General features: G+C 38.2%; 1 protein-coding gene across 9 annotated transcripts in view; it reads right to left on the bottom strand.

Moving 5' to 3' along the window:
• Positions 1-19,005, bottom strand: part of LOC109793146 (uncharacterized) — a 45,808-nt gene that overhangs the window by 23,422 nt on the left and 3,381 nt on the right. The window contains exon 2 of one of the 9 annotated variants that reach the window (XM_083072684.1): positions 872-5,075. The exons of the other annotated variants lie outside the window; for them this stretch is intronic. Coding sequence (XP_082928810.1) covers positions 1,817-4,420 — 2,604 coding nt within the window. The 5' untranslated portion in view covers positions 4,421-5,075 and the 3' untranslated portion in view covers positions 872-1,816. Of the gene's footprint in view, positions 1-871; positions 5,076-19,005 lie in introns of those variants that run through there. 9 annotated transcript variants of the gene reach the window in all.

The following is a 19,005-nucleotide window of genomic DNA, read 5'->3' as shown; positions in this document are numbered from 1 at the left end:
ATTTATTTTATTTGTATTTCCAATTTTATCCTTGTATTTTGGGGTATCTTAGTTATAGAACTTATTTTCTTTTGTATTTCCAATTTTACCCTTGTATTATGGGGTGCTTTAGATAATTAGGGTTTTAATTTTTGGGCTAGGGTTTTAATTAGGAGGTGACATATTTTTGGTAGCTTTGGACCTATTTTTAGTCTTAGAAAGGCTTAGGTCCAAGTGGAGGGCAAAGGTTGCATGATCTTATCATGCACCTAGATGTAGCCTAACTAAACCCAAAGATTCTATCCTTGGCCACCAAGTTGCATCTAGGGTTAATTTAGGTTTCATTTGGTGTGCATTTGGCAAGGTGAATTTCGGCCAAGGCACCCTAAATGCAACCCTAGATGCCTCCTACTCCTATAAATACCCAATGCACCACACCTTGTAAATACTTTGGATATTGAATATAAAGAGAGCATTTTGCCTTTATATCATCCTTAGTCCCCTTGGCTATTTTCGGCCACCTCCCATCCTATCTCCACCTTGAGAGAAAAATCCTAGAAGTGGCCTTCAACTACCTTGGAGTGAGCCAACCCTAGAGTGCACCTCTCAAACCTTTCATCAAACACCTCACCTTCAACGTCCATCTCCACTTTTCCTTCATCATTCCTTGCACCTTTGAAGACCTTGATCCAAGGAGTCAAGGTTTCCTTCTCATTGATCAACATCTATCCATTGATGCTAGGAAGGATGCCATCAGGAAAAATAGGATAATGATGAAGATGTGCATGGCGTGGTTATCAGAAAAGATGATTCCAAAAAGCTAATGACCAAAGGTAGTGAATTGAATTGTCTGTGTGTTGAATAGATCTGTTAAAAGTCAAACACCAAAAGAGGCATTGATAGAAGTGAGTGGGAAAAGTGATGATTGAACTCCTCCAAGCTCCTTCTAGGCACGGATCCACTTCAAAGGAGATACTACCGAATGAATGAACACCTTAGGAAGGTGAGAAGCTTGCGGAATGAAGGCCTAAGCCTTGAAGGAAGCATCCAAGCTCAAGAACATCAAAGGATTGCTCACTTCAAAGATAAGGAAACTAGGTTTTCCTAAGTGAATTTTGAAGGCACTCTCTAAGGTTCTCTCTTGAATGATTCGGTGACTCTTGAAAATGGCTGAAGCAACTCAGATTTTCATATATTCAAAAGTGATTACAATGTGTAGGAGAAACACTTTAAGTAGGGACGGTTTTGGCACCTAGACTAAACTACACAAGTTGGCGCCTAAAATTTGAATTCAAATTGGAAATTTGAATTCAAATTTTGGTGCACATGGGTGTGGCCATGAGTTTAGGTATCTAATGTGCATCTAGGTCTGATTTGAGAGTCATTTAGGGTTAATTTGAGTGTCACATGTTCAGCCACCAATTGGTGCAAAACATGTGACTCAAATGTAACTTAAATGGCTTCCAAATTAAACCTAATTTAACCTAGTTAACCTACTTTAGTATTTCTTGTATTTTCCTAATCTAATGACCTAAATACAATGGTCAAACAAATACAATGGAAAGGAAAAATTACAAGAATGAAAATGAGCCCGATATTGGGTACCAAAAGCCCAAAGGCCCATGAAGCCCAAAACTAGGCCCAACAAGCCTAAAAACTAAAATGCTACTCTATGTGGTCCAAAATACAAGACCAAAATATATGATACCTATACTAACATGATGTATACAAAACATATGAAAATAGCTATAACAAAATATGGCCCATGAAAAGTTCAACTTAGGCCTTCCTAGGCCCAATGGGCCCGATGGGCCCTGACAGGCCCAAACCTTCATGTCTAGCCAACTCCTCTTGGATCTTTGAGTATGTCACCTCTTGCACTCCAAAGCATGATTCCATCATCCCCTCCCTCTTGAAAAGGATTTGTCCTCAAATCTCGAGGATGAATGGAAGAAGAAAAATTAACACCTACATATAAAACATGCAAGGAATAAGAAGTAACATGGTAAGAGAAAAGATCATGGATCCTAAGAGGAGTCCTAGTATCTAACCTAACAAAGAAAGATAAAATATTAGACTCTCTAAAAATAGGCTCCTCTTCTAAGCATAACCTAGAAGTAAAACCTAAAAATGTAAGAACACTATGACTAAGACAATGAAAAGACTGATTTTTAAACACTACAATATCTTGCCTAAAGTACCCTAAATGGTATCCTAGGCTTTTCCTAAAATATAAAGAAAATACTACTAAAAAACGTCCTAAACAATTTTGGATTTGATTGTTTATTAGATACTCATAGTCATATATTCTATTTTTGTCTTGTAGGGAAGGAAACATATTAAGTTCAAAAAAATAAGAACTTCCCATAAGATCAAGCATAGAATATATATTATTACAAGTTATATCTACTAAACAATGTAAACCAAAAATTGGGTGCTTTATGAAATCCAAAGAAATACTTCCTTCCTTGTGCACCTTCAAGGAAGTAGTATAAGGAGTAACACTAGGTATAGTCCACTCCTTCTTCACTATATCTCGAAGTTGAGAAGAATTCTTTACTTGAAATCCATTTTGTTCTTCATTCTCAACTTTAAGATAAGTGGCAGCATTAGGATAAGAGTCAAGACTTTTATGAATAAAGAGAGTTCTTTTCAAATCTTGCTTGGTCATAAAATAACTCTCCTTGGTCACAAAGGTTTTAGTGGAATCCCTTTTTTCCACACTCTTTCCTTCTTTTCTTTCTTTATTTCTTTTTCTTTTCATTTGCTTTTGATCCTCAAACACTTGGGGTGGTGTTAAAGGATTAAAAACAATTTCCTTATTTTTATGAGTGAAAGTTATTTTGTTAGTAAGGCCATCATGTATAGTTTGTTTATCAAATTGCCATGGCCTACCAAGCAAAATATGACAAGCTTCCATAGGGATCACATCACATAAAACTTTGTCTTTATAATCCCCTATAGAAAACTTGACCTTCACTTGTTGATTCACCTCCAATTCCTCACCTTCATTGAGCCAATGAAGTTTATAAGGGTGAGGGTGAGGAATGGTGGTAAGGGCTAACTTGTTAACCAACCTTGTACTACAACAATTAGAACATGATCCACTATCAACAATGAGAGAACAAGTTCTTTTAGAAACCAAACATCTTGTATGAAAGATGTTCTCTCTTTGAGATAGTGAAGTGGGACAAGGTTGGCTTCCAAGAAGCCTTTTGATCATAAGAAGATCACCATCCATAGGATATAACTTTTCAATTTTAGGATCTTCCTCACTAGTCTCACTACCACTTGAAGTGGTAGAACTAGATTCATCAAGACTACTATAAATGTCTTGTCCTCTCAAAATCATGACCTTTTTAGTTGGACATTGAGAAGCTATATGGCCTCTCCCAAGACATTTAAAGCATTTGATGTCACTAGTTTTACTACTAGAAGTGACAACATTTTTATGATTTTCTTTTTCTTTTTCTTGACCTTTACTAGAGCTTTTAGAAGAGTCATATTGACCCTCCCTCTTGTAGTCATTCTTGATATAAGAGTTAGCTTGAGTTTTTCCTTTTAAAGAATTTTTCCTTAAATTTTGTTGTTCCACCCTTATACAAAGTTGGACCAAATCATCAAGGTCCCTATAAGGGAGTAACTCAACTCTATCTCTTATATCAAAATTTAGACCACTTAAAAACCTAGCAATGGTCAATCTTTCCTCTTCCCTTATCCCAGCCCTCATGAGATATAACTCCATCTTTTGCCTATACTCCTCAACACTCATACCCTTTTGTTGGAGCCTTTGGAGCTTATCCATAAGCTCCCTACTATAATAAGAAGGTATGTGCCTTCTTCTCATAGCACTCCTTAACTCATTCCAATAAGTGATGGGAGGATCATTATGAAGTCTTCTCTCTCTTTCCAAGGATGTCCACCAATACATGGCTTGTCCTTGAAAAGCTAGGGTGGCTAAAGGAACTTTTCTTTCCTCACCTACTTTATGACAAGTGAAAATTTGCTCCACTTTCATCTCCCAATCTAAGTAGGTGTCCACATTATCTTTTCCATGAAAGTAAGGGAGATCAACCCTTGATTCCCTCACTTTGTGTTCCTTAATGACTCTCCTAGGTGTAGGTTGATAGTAAGCATCCATATGCATACTACCATCATTATCTTGGCTTTGAGAATCATTGGAGCTCTTGGTTGAGCTCCTAGAAGAACCTTTTGGACTTTTATTTTTATTCAATCTTTTCAAAAGTTTTTCTTCCCTTTGCTTAATCTTTTGGATTTCTTGTTCCAAAGCCATGATTTGTACTTCTTTTTCAAGTTTCTCTTTTTGTTTTTGAAGTATCTCATCATTTTTCCAAAGTTTTAGTGCTTCAACCTCCTTGACAATTCTTTCAAAACTTTTAGGAGTATCAAAGTCACTACTACCTTGAGAATGATGACTCATGGTTAAGCAAAAAGAATTTGTATGCTATGCAAAAAGTTATAAAATGTTTTTGGTATTTTCTAGGAATGAAAATAGCACTTGGAAGTCTAAGTGTACAAGTTGCACTATCAAGGGAGGTGAGCTACAAAGAGCCACTTAATAACCAAGCCTTTTCAAGTGGAAATCACTAAACTCCTTTGTGGTATTTTCAATTCCCCAAAACTTTTCACAAAACTTTTGTATGCTTTTCACAAATTTGTTTGTTTTTGACACTTAACTAAGCGTGAGAAAATAAAACTACACAATTCTAGACGTTTATAGGCAACAAAGTAAAGCAATTAAGTACAAGAAAACTTAAAAAGAAGCAAGTTAAGCAACTAGTCGGATATCCTAAGTGGAAGCTTGAAACATATGAAATTTCCAAGCCACTTCCACTAGTACTACACGTGAGAGTCTATCAAGGATGTAGATATACCTGACCAGCTTCTTAATACTCCCTCCAAGCTTTACAAATTGGTTTAAAAATACAAGAGAATTGACAAAAATTAAACTAGCCTAAAAAGCAATAAAGTGGCGGCTTTGGTGACCAATTAGTGGCGGTTTTGTGTTCAACTTTTCTAACACTTGTTTAAGTGTCTTAATCCGCCACTAATCCTTCAAATGGATGCTACTGGACCTGCAAAAGATACACAACAAGAGGTTAAGTGTGGCTGCCTCACAAGGTGAAGGAAAAGGTCACTCAAGTGAAGGAAGTTTAGGATAAGTTTTGGCCACTAAATTAGGTCAAATTTTTAGGTCTTAGTGTCCAAACTTTTCCTAATCTTTGTTGAGCAATGCTTGATCCTTGAGCAAGGATTTGAGGCCACTTCCAGCACAGGAATTTATTGAAAGAAAACAAGACAAGCAATAAAAGCACAATTTGAAAAGCTTATACCAAAATTAAGAGTAATAGATGTATATGACAAGACTCAAAGAGGTTCAACAAGTAAAACTGAAAATTAAGACTCCAAATAAAAGCTAGCACTCAGAGAGAAGAGTTCCTAGATAGGTACTAGAATAGATGAACAAAACAAAAAAAAATTGAAGACAATTGGACAAGTATAGCAAAAGTAGTAGCCAAAACAATAACAAGGAATCAAGTGGATTTTTCAGCTTGTACACCTCTCGGCTTTTTCTTTATAAATTTTTTTCTCTATTTTTTTTAATTCTTTCTTTTTCTAGTATCAAATTAAGAGTCCAGAGAGTATATTTGCCTTTTGTTTCAAATTTTTCAATGATTCCAAGCTATAGAAACCGAGAATACAAATCAGCCAAAAATTAGGTCAAATTTCAAGTAACTTGAGTAACTAGTGCACTAGTCTTTAGGTTTTTGGTTTGGATTCCTTTTGAACTCTTTTCTTTTTGATCTTTTGAACACTTTAGGCTCTGTTTTATCTCTGTTTTCAGCCTCTAATTTTTTAAATTTGAATCCACAAGAAGAGTGCACTAGAAGTAGGTTTACACTTGAAATTTTGAGTCACAAAATTTTTTATAAGATTTTCAATGGAATGTGATTTGAAAACTTAAGAACATAATAGAAACCTAACTCTAAAGAAACTTGCTAGGACTAATAGCAAATTATGAACACAATAAGGTAAAGAAAAAGCACATATAGGTAGGCACAAATGAGCAATGACCGAGACCAATATGTAAACACAAAAATCAAAATAAAACTAGGTTAAACATGCTATTCAAGGAATTGGAAATATGTAAGGATTAAACACAAACTTCTAAGACAAAACATAGATTCAAAACCAAAATCTAAATGCAATGCATGAGGTCCAATCACAGACACATACAAGAATGGAGAGACTCAAAATAAAATCAAAATAGCACAAGCAAATAGTTCCTAAACAAGTTGATTGAGGAAGAAATTCAAAAACAATCAACCAATGGATCTATGGAACAAAATGTGAGACAAAGCATATAGATCCGAATTGAAACTCTAACAAAACAATAAGAACAGCAAGAACAACACAAAATCACAAGAAGAAGACGGACACAAGAAGAAGAACTTATCTCCTTGAAGAACCTTGCTCTTGATACCAAAAATGATAGAAGTGAGTGGGAAAAGTGATGATTGAACTCCTCCAAGCTCCTTCTAGGCACGGATCCACTTCAAAGGAGATACTACCGAATGAATGAACACCTTAGGAAGGTGAGAAGCTTGCGGAATGAAGGCCTAAGCCTTGAAGGAAGCATCCAAGCTCAAGAACATCAAAGGATTGCTCACTTCAAAGATAAGGAAACTAGGTTTTCCTAAGTGAATTTTGAAGGCACTCTCTAAGGTTCTCTCTTGAATGATTCGGTGACTCTTGAAAATGGCTGAAGCAACTCAGATTTTCATATATTCAAAAGTGATTACAATGTGTAGGAGAAACACTTTAAGTAGGGACGGTTTTGGCACCTAGACTAAACTACACAAGTTGGCGCCTAAAATTTGAATTCAAATTGGAAATTTGAATTCAAATTTTGGTGCACATGGGTGTGGCCGTGAGTTTAGGTATCTAATGTGCATCTAGGTCTGATTTGAGAGTCATTTAGGGTTAATTTGAGTGTCACATGTTCAGCCACCAATTGGTGCAAAACATGTGACTCAAATGTAACTTAAATGGCTTCCAAATTAAACCTAATTTAACCTAGTTAACCTACTTTAGTATTTCTTGTATTTTCCTAATCTAATGACCTAAATACAATGGTCAAACAAATACAATGGAAAGGAAAAATTACAAGAATGAAAATGAGTCCAATATTGGGTACCAAAAGCCCAAAGGCCCATGAAGCCCAAAACTAGGCCCAACAAGCCTAAAAACTAAAATGCTACTCTATGTGGTCCAAAATACAAGACCAAAATATATGATACCTATACTAACATGATGTATACAAAACATATGAAAATAGCTATAACAAAATATGGCCCATGAAAAGTTCAACTTGGGCCTTCCTAGGCCCAATGGGCCCGATGGGTCCTGACAGGCCCAAACCTTCATGTCTAGCCAACTCCTCTTGGATCTTTGAGTATGTCACCTCTTGCACTCCAAAGCATGATTCCATCAGGCATGGAGTGGTGTAAAGCCATTAGTTGAGCACTTTAGATTGTTTGGATATGTGGATCATGTACACATACCAAATGCTAAAAGAACTAAACTAGAGAACAAAAATTGCAAGTGTGTGCTCCTTGGGATGAGTAATGAATCTAAAAGGTTAAAGTTTTATTATCCAAATGTAATAAAGATCATTATGGGCAAAGATGTCATTGTGAGTAGAGATGTAGTTTTTGAGCAGAGATGCAAGAAGAAGGCTAGTGAACACAAACTTTACAAGTTTCATAAGGCCCTATATGGGCAAAAACAAGCTCTAGTGAACTCAAAGTTTGCAAGTTTCATAAGTCCTTATATGGGCAAGAACAAGCCCCAAATGCATGGTTTAGTCACAGAGTCCTATTTCACTAGTGAAGGCTTCCAAAAGAGCAAGAATAAGCATACATTGTTTCTAAAGTACACATGGAGTCCTATTTCACTAGTGAAGGCTTCCAAAAGAGCAAGGATAAGCATATATGGTGTGGAAGAAAATATCCACAAATGTTTTTGATGATGCCAAAGTGATTATAAAGCATTGAAGAAGAATCAAGGTTGAGCTAAAGCAAGTTGATGCAAGAACAAGATCTCAAGTGATACATAGACAAGTCTTGTCAACTTAGCTAAGTATGTAAAAGAATCTTTTGAAATTGCAAGTATGCTTGGCCTTGAGAATAAGTTTTCAAAAATCTCAAATTAATCTCTTTAAATTTAAACAAGTTTTAAATCTTTTGAAAGTAAGTAAAAATGTTTTCAAAAGACTTAACAAAAGCTTTAAAGAATAGTTCAAATCATTTCTTGAAAGAGATTTGTGAAATAAATTATTGAGATGAGGTTTTCTACATAAAATTTTTTGAAACAATAAAAATATGTTCTGGTAATCCATTACCAGACCTTGTAATCCATTACCAGAACAGGAAATTTCAAAGTTCAAATTCTGAATACATGTAGACCCCTAAAATTGTCCGGGTCGGAAATAAAGCTTGAAGACTCTTGAAGACTGAAGGAAAGTCAGCCAGAAGGACTCATGGAAGGCCTTAGGAGGATTCTCTGTAGGTCTAGAGGTCTTGTAATAGCTCAAAATAAGGAAGTGGAGGGAATGAAGCCCAATACGGCCTCCCAAAAGTTCAGTACGGCCGTATTGAACATTTTAAACTACAATACGGCCGCACTGAACTCAATACGGCCGTATTGAAGTTTCTGAACTTCAATACGGCTGCACTGAACTCAATACGGCCGTATTGAGGTTTTTTGAACTTCAATACGGCCGTACTGAATTCAATACGGCCGTATTGTAGTTCAAAACTTCAATACGGGCCGTATTGACTCCAGGGCCCGTATTGCGCCTGTTCCCTATAAATAAGACGTCATTTGGACGTCATTCTACACTTTTACACTGAGTTTTAACCCTCTTCTTGAGTATTCTGGGTTTTTTTGAGCAGTGCTCTGCCTAGAAATCACTCGGAGAGTTGATCCGACAAAGTTCTTGAGTTCTGAGCTTTTTGCTTGAGTCTCGAACTGAGTCGAAGGGAAATCCTCCGGATTTCCATAGTTAAAATTTTCTAGGGGGGAGCGAGCGGGCTTGTAGAGCGAGGGAACGCCAAAAAGCTTCCCAGTTTTACTTGAATATAAAAGCACGCTTCAAAGGTTTCTTCTTAAGACCTTCCTTTTACTGCTTTCTGTGTGTATATTTAACTGTCATCATGTAGATAGTTAAGTTATAATTGTTTAGAATAAATAGGGGTAATTTAGTAATTTTGCATTATTATTTTTAGAAATAATCTGTCATAGGGAACCCGAAAGGGGTGCTGTGGGGTGCTAACACCTTCCCCACGCGTAACCGACTCCCTTACCCGACTCTGGTTGTCATGGCCGAAGTCGATTTTTGAATCGATTGCCTTAAACTTCTTTTTCCAATGTTTTGAGTAAAACATTGGTGGCGACTCCATGAACCCTTCCTTTTTATGAAAACCGCTAATCCATGGAGGGTCCCGCTTGGGATTAACATGGATTGGTGAGCCTTTTAATAAAATTGCTCGTTTGACAAGGTCTCAGTTTGAGAATAAGTCATTCTAGCAGTCCATATTTTTAAACAAATAAAAGAGTCCAACCATCCTTCGCGAATGCCGAAAGCCCGTTTCGGGCCGGTGGCGACAGATGGCGACTCCACTGGGGAAGCCTCGAGAGTCAGTCCCATTTAGTGACAGATTATTTTTAACAAATAATAGTTAAAATTACTTCATTACCCCTTGTTTGTATGATAACATGCTTTATTTATATGGCTTTAATAACTGTTGTATGTTTAAATTTCTGCAATTGTTTGGAATACAAACTGTACACGAACCTTTGCACACAACAGTTCCCTCTATACCCGGGGGCATGAGTGGTAAGCCATAGGGAGTGGATGTTAGTACGGCCGGTTGTCGAATGGGTCTATAGGTGCCCGTAGACCGTTGTCGGAAAGCATCACTCAAGGTGATAACCATGAACTCGAGTCCGACAGTGCGTTGGAGCTTTCCATCGACTTACGACGAGAGGAATTGGGTCCCTATAATGGGGGCACCTTGGGGGCCTTGGACTGGTGAGAACAGTTAGAACCACCTTGAATATGCACCTTTCTGCAGGATACCCCTACCTCGTGATTCGCTCGTGACTGTTCGTGGATGAGTGAATTGTTTGTGCATTTTTATGTGACATTGTATGAGCATACATTGCACCTTTTAAACATACAACATTCCTTTTTAAATAATAAGAATAAATAGAAATAAGAATCTTCCATTACATGGTGTTAACATCTACCTTCATCACATTCATATAGGTAGTTTCCCTTTTCACCCTAAAAATACAAAAAAAATATATATATTCAAAAAACAAAGAAAAATGATATTTACCCAAAACCAAGCAATATCATGCATCATCTTAGGGACATCCCGAAAACATGATAATGCTTAGTTCAATAAACACAATGCATGCATATTCAACATCATCATCTCATATCATGCATATAGATCATGGAGGGATCTAGGAGTCATTCATTTCATACATCTCTCCTAGTAATCCATTAAAAACATTAATAAAAAGAAAGGATCAATCGATGCGTATGTTCAGAATGGATCGCACGCCATTTGTTATTAAGTGTAAGCCAACAACCGCGCCAAGTGAATGCACATCAACTCCGTTGTTGGTAATCAAGATGAATAAAGGGGAAGGTCCGACACCGTTAAGGATCACCGCTCCAAGGCCTTTTCCCTACGAATCAAATAAGGCTGTGCCATGGATATACGACATCCATTCTTCTGCCGACAGCGATATTTCCAACATCGCTGGACTTGGGGGCATGACTAGGAGTGGCAGGATCTACACTCCCGAAGATCTTCATGATAAAGCCCCCAAGAATAAAGAAAAAGAAGAAAAGAAAACCGAGGAAAAAGAATCCGAGGAGGAGACAGACGAGCTGTTAAAGTTTATCCGACAGAGCGAGTACTCCATCGTGGATCAACTTCATAGGACGCCCGCAAAGATTACCCTATTGTCGTTGATCCTAAGCTCCGAACCGCATCGACAAGCTCTGTTGAAAGTCTTGAACGAGGCATATGTGTCGCATACCATCTCCCAAGACAAGTTTGAGGGGATTGTTAGTCACATCACGGCTAATGATCACCTCACTTTCACCGATGAAGAGATCCCCGCCGAGGGACCAAATCACAACAAGCCCTTGCACATCTCTGTAAAGTGCAAGGAGTATCACATCGCAAAAGTCTTGGTAGACAACGGATCTTCCTTGAATGTGATGCCAAAAAGAACGCTCGAGCAAGTGGCAATCAAGGGAGTCCAAATGCGCCCGAGCAACATGATCGTCCGAGCTTTCGACGGTTCTAAAAGAGAAGTGGTGGGAGAAGTCAATCTCCCAATCCAAATTGGGCCCACCATCTTCAACGTCGAATTTCAAGTGATGGACATTACTCCCGCATACAGCTGTCTCCTCGGCCGACCTTGGATTCATGATGCGAAAGCTGTACCCTCTACGCTCCACCAGAAAGTCAAGTTCATAGTGGGTGACAAACTGGTGACTGTACAAGCTGAAGATGACATACTCATCAGCAAGCCAGCTGCTATACCTTACGTGGATGCAGCAGAGGAAGCTTTAGAGACCGCTTTCCAAGCATTGGAAATTGCCAATGTTGAAACGTTTCCCCGAGAAACGAAGAAGGTAGCCTACATGCTCACGAAGCACGGATACTTGCCTAGACAAGGACTTGGCAAGGATTCCCAAGGAATTCCCGAGCTACCTATTATCAAGGATAATCCGGGGAAACAAGAGTTAGGATACAACCCTTATAAAGATCAAAGGACGAAGAGAAACCAAGATCCTTCTCGACGTTCTTTAAGCCAGATCTTTAGGAAGGCCGGTTCACAAGCGTTAAGGCCGGTCATCGTCGTCAAGTGTTTTTCTCCTTCCGATAGGGATGTATAGACCTGATGACTATTAGAGATTACTCATCGGGGACAGCCCGACCCCCGAGCCTCGATAGGGCACATGTTTCCTCTATGATTATAATAAAATCATTCTTCATTAATTCTTTATTGCTTCTTTTCTTGCTTGCAATAAAATTCTAGACCACATTATTTTTAACCCTGTTTGAATAAGCATAAATGAGGTTAAAATCATCTTGATAACAATAAACCCGCATCATTTTTATGTGGAAGTGTGTGTGACAACTTGGAGCACCTTCCCTTGGCCTCGACAAGTGCCATCATGGGTAAAAAGAAATCTTTTAAAATAAAAGAAGCTCGGCAGGAAACCCAAAAAGGGGGCTGCGCAAAAATAAGAGCAAAAGACCCGCTAGGAATCCCACGAAAAGGGTGACCTAGGCAAAAGTTAGGGTTACGAAAATGAATAAAAACAAAGGTCCGCTAAAACGCCACAAAAGGGTGTTTTAGGCAAAAATAAGGACAATCAAAAAACGAAAGAAATCCATGATGGTACCATGAACCGAATTCAAAAAGAAAGGTTCAAGGGAAGTTATCTAAGTTGTCAAATCACAACGTCAATAACAAGATTTGATTAACTTCATGAATGTTTAAACAAACAAACCTAAACACAATAAGCCTACCTTGGCCAGCCATTCTTACAAAAACAATTTTTCAAAATAAAAATAAATCCCCTCTAAAACACAAACTTTCGAAAAAGAATATACCTTTCCTTTCTTTTCTCTCTTGTCCCAAACGATTTTAGGATAATCTAGTGGAAACATGGAGATATAGTGGTCAATAGGAGGGTTGACATATCTTTTAAAGGAAGGGAAGGATCATTTGGTTGATGACACCAAATCTCAATATAACACGCATCATTCCTCGGTTACAGAAATCGGCAGCGCACAGCCCGTCTAGAGGAATGGCAAAAATCCAAACAGAAAAAACGCATCGGTTAATTCTTTTGAAAAATGAATCAAATAGAATTAGGTGCATCATACATCATACATGCATACATATGATAGGTGTAATGGAAAATCACTTATTCTCTGTTTATTCAAAAAAAAAAAAAAAAAAATCAAACTTCAGAAAAAACTATGCGCCCGTATCATGTTCAGTATGCCCGTACCAAAATTAGGGTTATGAACAAATTTTCAATTCAATACGGGTATACTGAAATGAATAACGGCCGTATTGGCAATAACAGAAATCCTCCCTCACGTCGATGACAAAAATTCCTCCAAGAAGAAGAGGATAGGGGGAGCCATTCATTTTTTCTAAAAAAAAAAAAAAAAAATTAATAAAATAATTAAACTTGCATTTTGTGCATCACGCACATTAATTGCACATTCAAAGACCTCATCATGAGGCAGTCGCATAAAATAGAAAAAATAGAAAAATTGCTTGTGTATGACAGCGGCAAACAAAATGCAGAAATTCAGAAAATCAATAAAACGTACAGAATAATTGAGCCTGGAGAGGCTCGCCGAAATAATACTCCCTCGTCATACAGAATAATTGAGCCTGGAGAGGCTTGCCGAAATAATACTCCCAAAATCATACAGAATAACTGAGCCTGAAGAGGCTTGCCAAAATAATACTCCCCAGAGACATTTCTGTACAGAAAAAGCCAAAACCAACAAAAAAGGCAAAAATACAGAAAAAGCCAAAATCAACAAAAAATACAGAAAAAGCCGAAATCAACAAAAAAGGCAAAAACACAGAAAAAGCCAAAATCGACAAAAAAGGCAAAATACAGAAAATCCAACAAATCATACAGAATAACTGAGCCTGGAGAGGCTTGCCGAAATAATACTCGTACAGAATAACTGAGCCTGGAGAGGCTTGCCGAAATAATACTCATACAGAATAACTGAGCCTGGAGAGGCTTGCCGAAATAATACTCTCAGAATAACTGAGCCTGGAGAGGCTTGCTGAAATAATACTCTCAGAATAACTGAGCCTGGAGAGGCTTGCCGAAATAATACTCTCTCAGAATAATTGAGCCTGGAGAGGCTCGCCGAAATAATACTCTCTCAGAATAACTGAGCCTGGAGAGGCTCGCCGAAACAATACTCTCTCAGAATAACTGAGCCTGGAGAGGCTTGCCGAAATAATACTCCTACAAAATAATTGAGCCTGGAGAGGCTCGCCGAAATAATACTCTCTCAGAATAATTGAGCCTGGAGAGGCTCGCCGAAATAATACTCTCTCAGAATAACTGAGCCTGGAGAGGCTCGCCAAAATAATACTCTCTCAGAATAACTGAGCCTGGAGAGGCTTGCCGAAATAATACTCTCTCAGAATAATTGAGCCTGGAGAGGCTCGCCGAAATAATACTCCCCAGAGATATCTCAGCTTCCACTCACGGGCCAAATTTCCCAGAGAAAGCTATCCAAACCAGATCATCGAAATTCCCCAACGGAAGCATGATCCAAACAAAATATCCAAGTCTAAGGACCTAAACTTCCTCAGTGGAAGATAGCTTTCCAACTCAAACGAAGAGTGAAGCTAAGCCTGAAGAGGCTTTCTAAATAATACTCTGGGATACATAAGAACTTCAAATCCCCAGTCGCCTACACAGAGGCATTCCTACAAAAAGCAAAAATCCAAAAGATCAATAACAATTCCCCAAGCGGAATTTGGCTTTTCAGCCAATCATTGAACATCAAGATGATATGCCTAACAGAAGAGGCTAATCAAAATCAACGACAAAATCCCCCAGCGGATAACAGCCTACACAGAGGCAACAAAAATCAAAAAAATCAAAAAAGAGTCACCCGAATAAGGATAACCGGGATACTCCACAACGTCGAAAGGACGACAGCCAATCATAAGGCACCGCTCACATCAGAAAGAGCATCATTCGTGTCTACACCCCAGGGAAACAGAAATTCCTCAATGGGCACCAACTATGCAAAGGAAAGTTGGGACACAAGAACCTATGAGTAACTGCACATCCCCTAGACGGATCCCTGCGTTATCCAGCCCTCAGCGGCACCAAAATCAAAATCAAACCATCGAAGCAGCATCGTGGACTGTGGAGATAAAATCATCTCAAAGCCTAAGAGGCAATACTCAGCTACCCAGTTGTCGAGAGCACCGAGGTATGCACAAGCCTGGAGAGGCGGTACTCAGCTACCCAGTTGTCGAGAGCACCGAGGTATGCACAAGCCTAAGAGGCAATACTCAGCTACCCAGTTGTCGAGAGCACCGAGGTATGCACAAGCCTGGAGAGGCGGTACTCAGCTACCCAGTTGTCGAGAGCACCGAGGTATGCACAAGCCTGGAGAGGCGGTACTCAGCTACCCAGTTGTCGAGAGCACCGAGGTATGCACAAGCCTGGAGAGGCAATACTCAGCTACCCAGTTGTCGAGAGCACCGAGGTATGCACAAGCCTGGAGAGGCGGTACTCAGCTACCCAGTTGTCGAGAGCACCGAGGTATGCACAAGCCTGGAGAGGCGGTACTCAGCTACCCAGTTGTCGAGAGCACCGAGGTATGCAATGAGCCTGGAGAGGCGACGACTAATACTCACCCTGGAGAGGGCAAACTCAACCTGGAGAGGCTACTCAACAATTTTCCCGCCTGAAGACACTACAAGTCGGAAGGATGGCTTATTCCCCGGACAATTGGGTCAACTCCTTTACTTATCAAACGGTACACCAAAAGGCCGTTTGACTAAGTAAAGGGGGGGCAGCTGTAGACCCCTAAAATTGTCCGGGTCGGAAATAAAGCTTGAAGACTCTTGAAGACTGAAGGAAAGTCAGCCAGAAGGACTCATGGAAGGCCTTAGGAGGATTCTCTGTAGGTCTAGAGGTCTTGTAATAGCTCAAAATAAGGAAGTGGAGGGAATGAAGCCCAATACGGCCTCCCAAAAGTTCAGTACGGCCGTATTGAACATTTTAAACTACAATACGGGCGCACTGAACTCAATACGGCCGTATTGAAGTTTCTGAACTTCAATACGGCTGCACTGAACTCAATACGGCCGTATTGAAGTTTCTGAACTTCAATACGGCTGCACTGAACTCAATACGGCCGTATTGAGGTTTTTTGAACTTCAATACGGCCGTACTGAATTCAATACGGCCGTATTGTAGTTCAAAACTTCAATACGGGCCGTATTGACTCCAGGGCCCGTATTGCGCCTGTTCCCTATAAATAAGACGTCATTTGGACGTCATTCTACACTTTTACACTGAGTTTTAACCCTCTTCTTGAGTATTCTGGGTTTTTTTGAGCAGTGCTCTGCCTAGAAATCACTCGGAGAGTTGATCCGACAAAGTTCTTGAGTTCTGAGCTTTTTGCTTGAGTCTCGAACTGAGTCGAAGGGAAATCCTCCGGATTTCCATAGTTAAAATTTTCTAGGGGGGAGCGAGCGGGCTTGTAGAGCGAGGGAACGCCAAAAAGCTTCCCAGTTTTACTTGAATATAAAAGCACGCTTCAAAGGTTTCTTCTTAAGACCTTCCTTTTACTGCTTTCTGTGTGTATATTTAACTGTCATCATGTAGATAGTTAAGTTATAATTGTTTAGAATAAATAGGGGTAATTTAGTAATTTTGCATTATTATTTTTAGAAATAATCTGTCATAGGGAACCCGAAAGGGGCGCTGTGGGGTGCTAACACCTTCCCCACGCGTAACCGACTCCCTTACCCGACTCTGGTTGTCATGGCCGAAGTCGATTTTTGAATCGATTGCCTTAAACTTCTTTTTCCAATGTTTTGAGTAAAACATTGGTGGCGACTCCATGAACCCTTCCTTTTTATGAAAACCGCTAATCCATGGAGGGTCCCGCTTGGGATTAACATGGATTGGTGAGCCTTTTAATAAAATTGCTCGTTTGACAAGGTCTCAGTTTGAGAATAAGTCATTCTAGCAGTCCATATTTTTAAACAAATAAAAGAGTCCAACCATCCTTTGCGAATGCCGAAAGCCCGTTTCGGGCCGGTGGCGACAATACAAAATGTGTTCTGGTAATTGATTACCAGACCCTTGTAATCGATTACCAGAAGATAAAACTTCAAAATTTGAATTTAAATTATACAACGTTTCAATCATTTTGAACTTTAACTGTTGTAATCGATTACCAAGTCTTGTAATCGATTACCAGAGCCTATTTTCTGAAAAATTATAGAAAGTTACAACTCTTCATGAAAAGACATAACCTAAGAAATAATTGTCTATAAATACCTATAATTTTTCAGAGAAATGTGACGAACTCTATTTGTAAAAATAATCTTTACAAATCACTTGGCCAAAATCATTTGCAAAATCTCTAAAGAGTTCATCAAAGATCATGAAAGTGTAATATCCACTCTTCAAGAGAGTTATTCTGTAATACTTAACAGATCATTGGATATGTAAAGGAGAAAGGGTTTTTCTCCTTGTTGGTATTTGAATCTCAACACAAGGAAAGGGAGTTCCGAGGTGTTGGAGGATTCATTTTCTTGTAAGGTTTACAAGAGTAGTGGAAATCTCAAGTGGGAGACTTGAGGACTGGATGTAGGCAGGATTGGTCGAACCAGTATAAAATCAAGTTTGCAATTCTTCTTTCCCTACACTTTTAATTTCTTGTTATTAATTATAATTGTGTAGTTTGCATCATCATTCATTCTTTACATACAAATTTGTCTAAGGAAATAAATTGATTAAGAAGTAATTGGAAAAGTTTTTATAAGAGGAAATTTAGTAAACTTAATTCACCCCCCCTCTTAAGTTAATTGAGGCTAAGGGACTAACATATTGTTTCTAAAGTACAATAAAGAAGGAAAAATTCTCATTTTCAGTGTATATGTAGATGATTTGATTTATACTGGTAATGGTGAATTGTTGATAACCACTTTTAGGAACTCAATGAAGAAGGATTTTGATATGAAAAACTTGATAAAGATCAGATTCTCTTTTGGAATTGAAGTTCTACAAGAAGATTATGGGGTTTCCATGGAAGTTTCATCAAAAGAAATATGTCATGGAATTTTTGAAGAGATTTGGCATGACAAATAGCAATTCAATTGGAGTTCCCATGGTGTTGGGATACAAGTTATGCAATGATGAAAAAAAAGGTGAAAGTGAATGAGAAACAATATAAGAAATTGGTGAGAAGTCTTATATATATCACAACAATGTAACTTGATTTGATGTTTGTTGTTTTTTACCAGTCAATCTATTAGCCAACAAATTCAAATGCATATGCAAGCTACAAAAAGGTCCTAAGATATTAGTGAGGAACTACTATCTTTGGCATTTTGTATAAGAAAGGAGGGAATAAAGCATTATTAGGCTATGCAAACAATGATTATGTTGGTGATATGGAGGACAGGAAAAGTACTTTGAATTATGCATTTATATTGAATAATGGAGTGGTAGCTTAGTCTTCCAAGAAGTAACCAATTGTAACTTTATCTACCACATAAGTAGAATTTGTGTTAGCATCAACTTGTGCTTGTGAAGTTGTTTGGATAAGGAGAATTATGAAGGATTTGGGGCATTATCAAGAAAGTTCCATTACTTTGATACGTGACAACAATTCAGCTACAAAGTTGTCAAAGAATCCAATCATACATGGTAATAGTAAGCACATTGATGTACGATTTCACTTCTTTAGAGATCTTAATAAGGATGGAGCTATTGAGATGGTTCATTATAGAACAAAAGATCAGATTGCAAACCTATCGACTAATACATTGAAATTGGATACCTTTCTTAAGCTTCATGAGAAATTGAGAGTTTGTGAAGTTCCTAGAACAAACTAGTTGCACTTGTCTCTGTCATGCAATTAGTTTAAGAGAGGAATTTGTTAAGTCAACTTTCTATTGTAAAAAATGATTTGGTCAAAGTCTATAGTTAGTTTTGTTATTTTTTCTGTTATCCAGTTAAGTCTTCAAGTTGTAAAGTATAGCTTTATAAGAATATTATTTTTTTAAAATTAATAAAGATTCAATTCATTTTTTTGTTATCTCTTTGAAACCCAACACATTTTAGATGTATTTTTATTTGTTGGCATGTGTTAGTTT

The sequence above is a fragment of the Cajanus cajan genome, chromosome 4 (genome assembly GCF_000230855.2).
Source record: "Cajanus cajan strain Asha chromosome 4, NIPB_CcT2T_4, whole genome shotgun sequence".
Lineage (NCBI taxonomy): Eukaryota > Viridiplantae > Streptophyta > Magnoliopsida > Fabales > Fabaceae > Cajanus > Cajanus cajan.
Note: the sequence above shows the minus strand (reverse complement) of the source record. Positions and strands in the feature narration are given on the sequence as shown.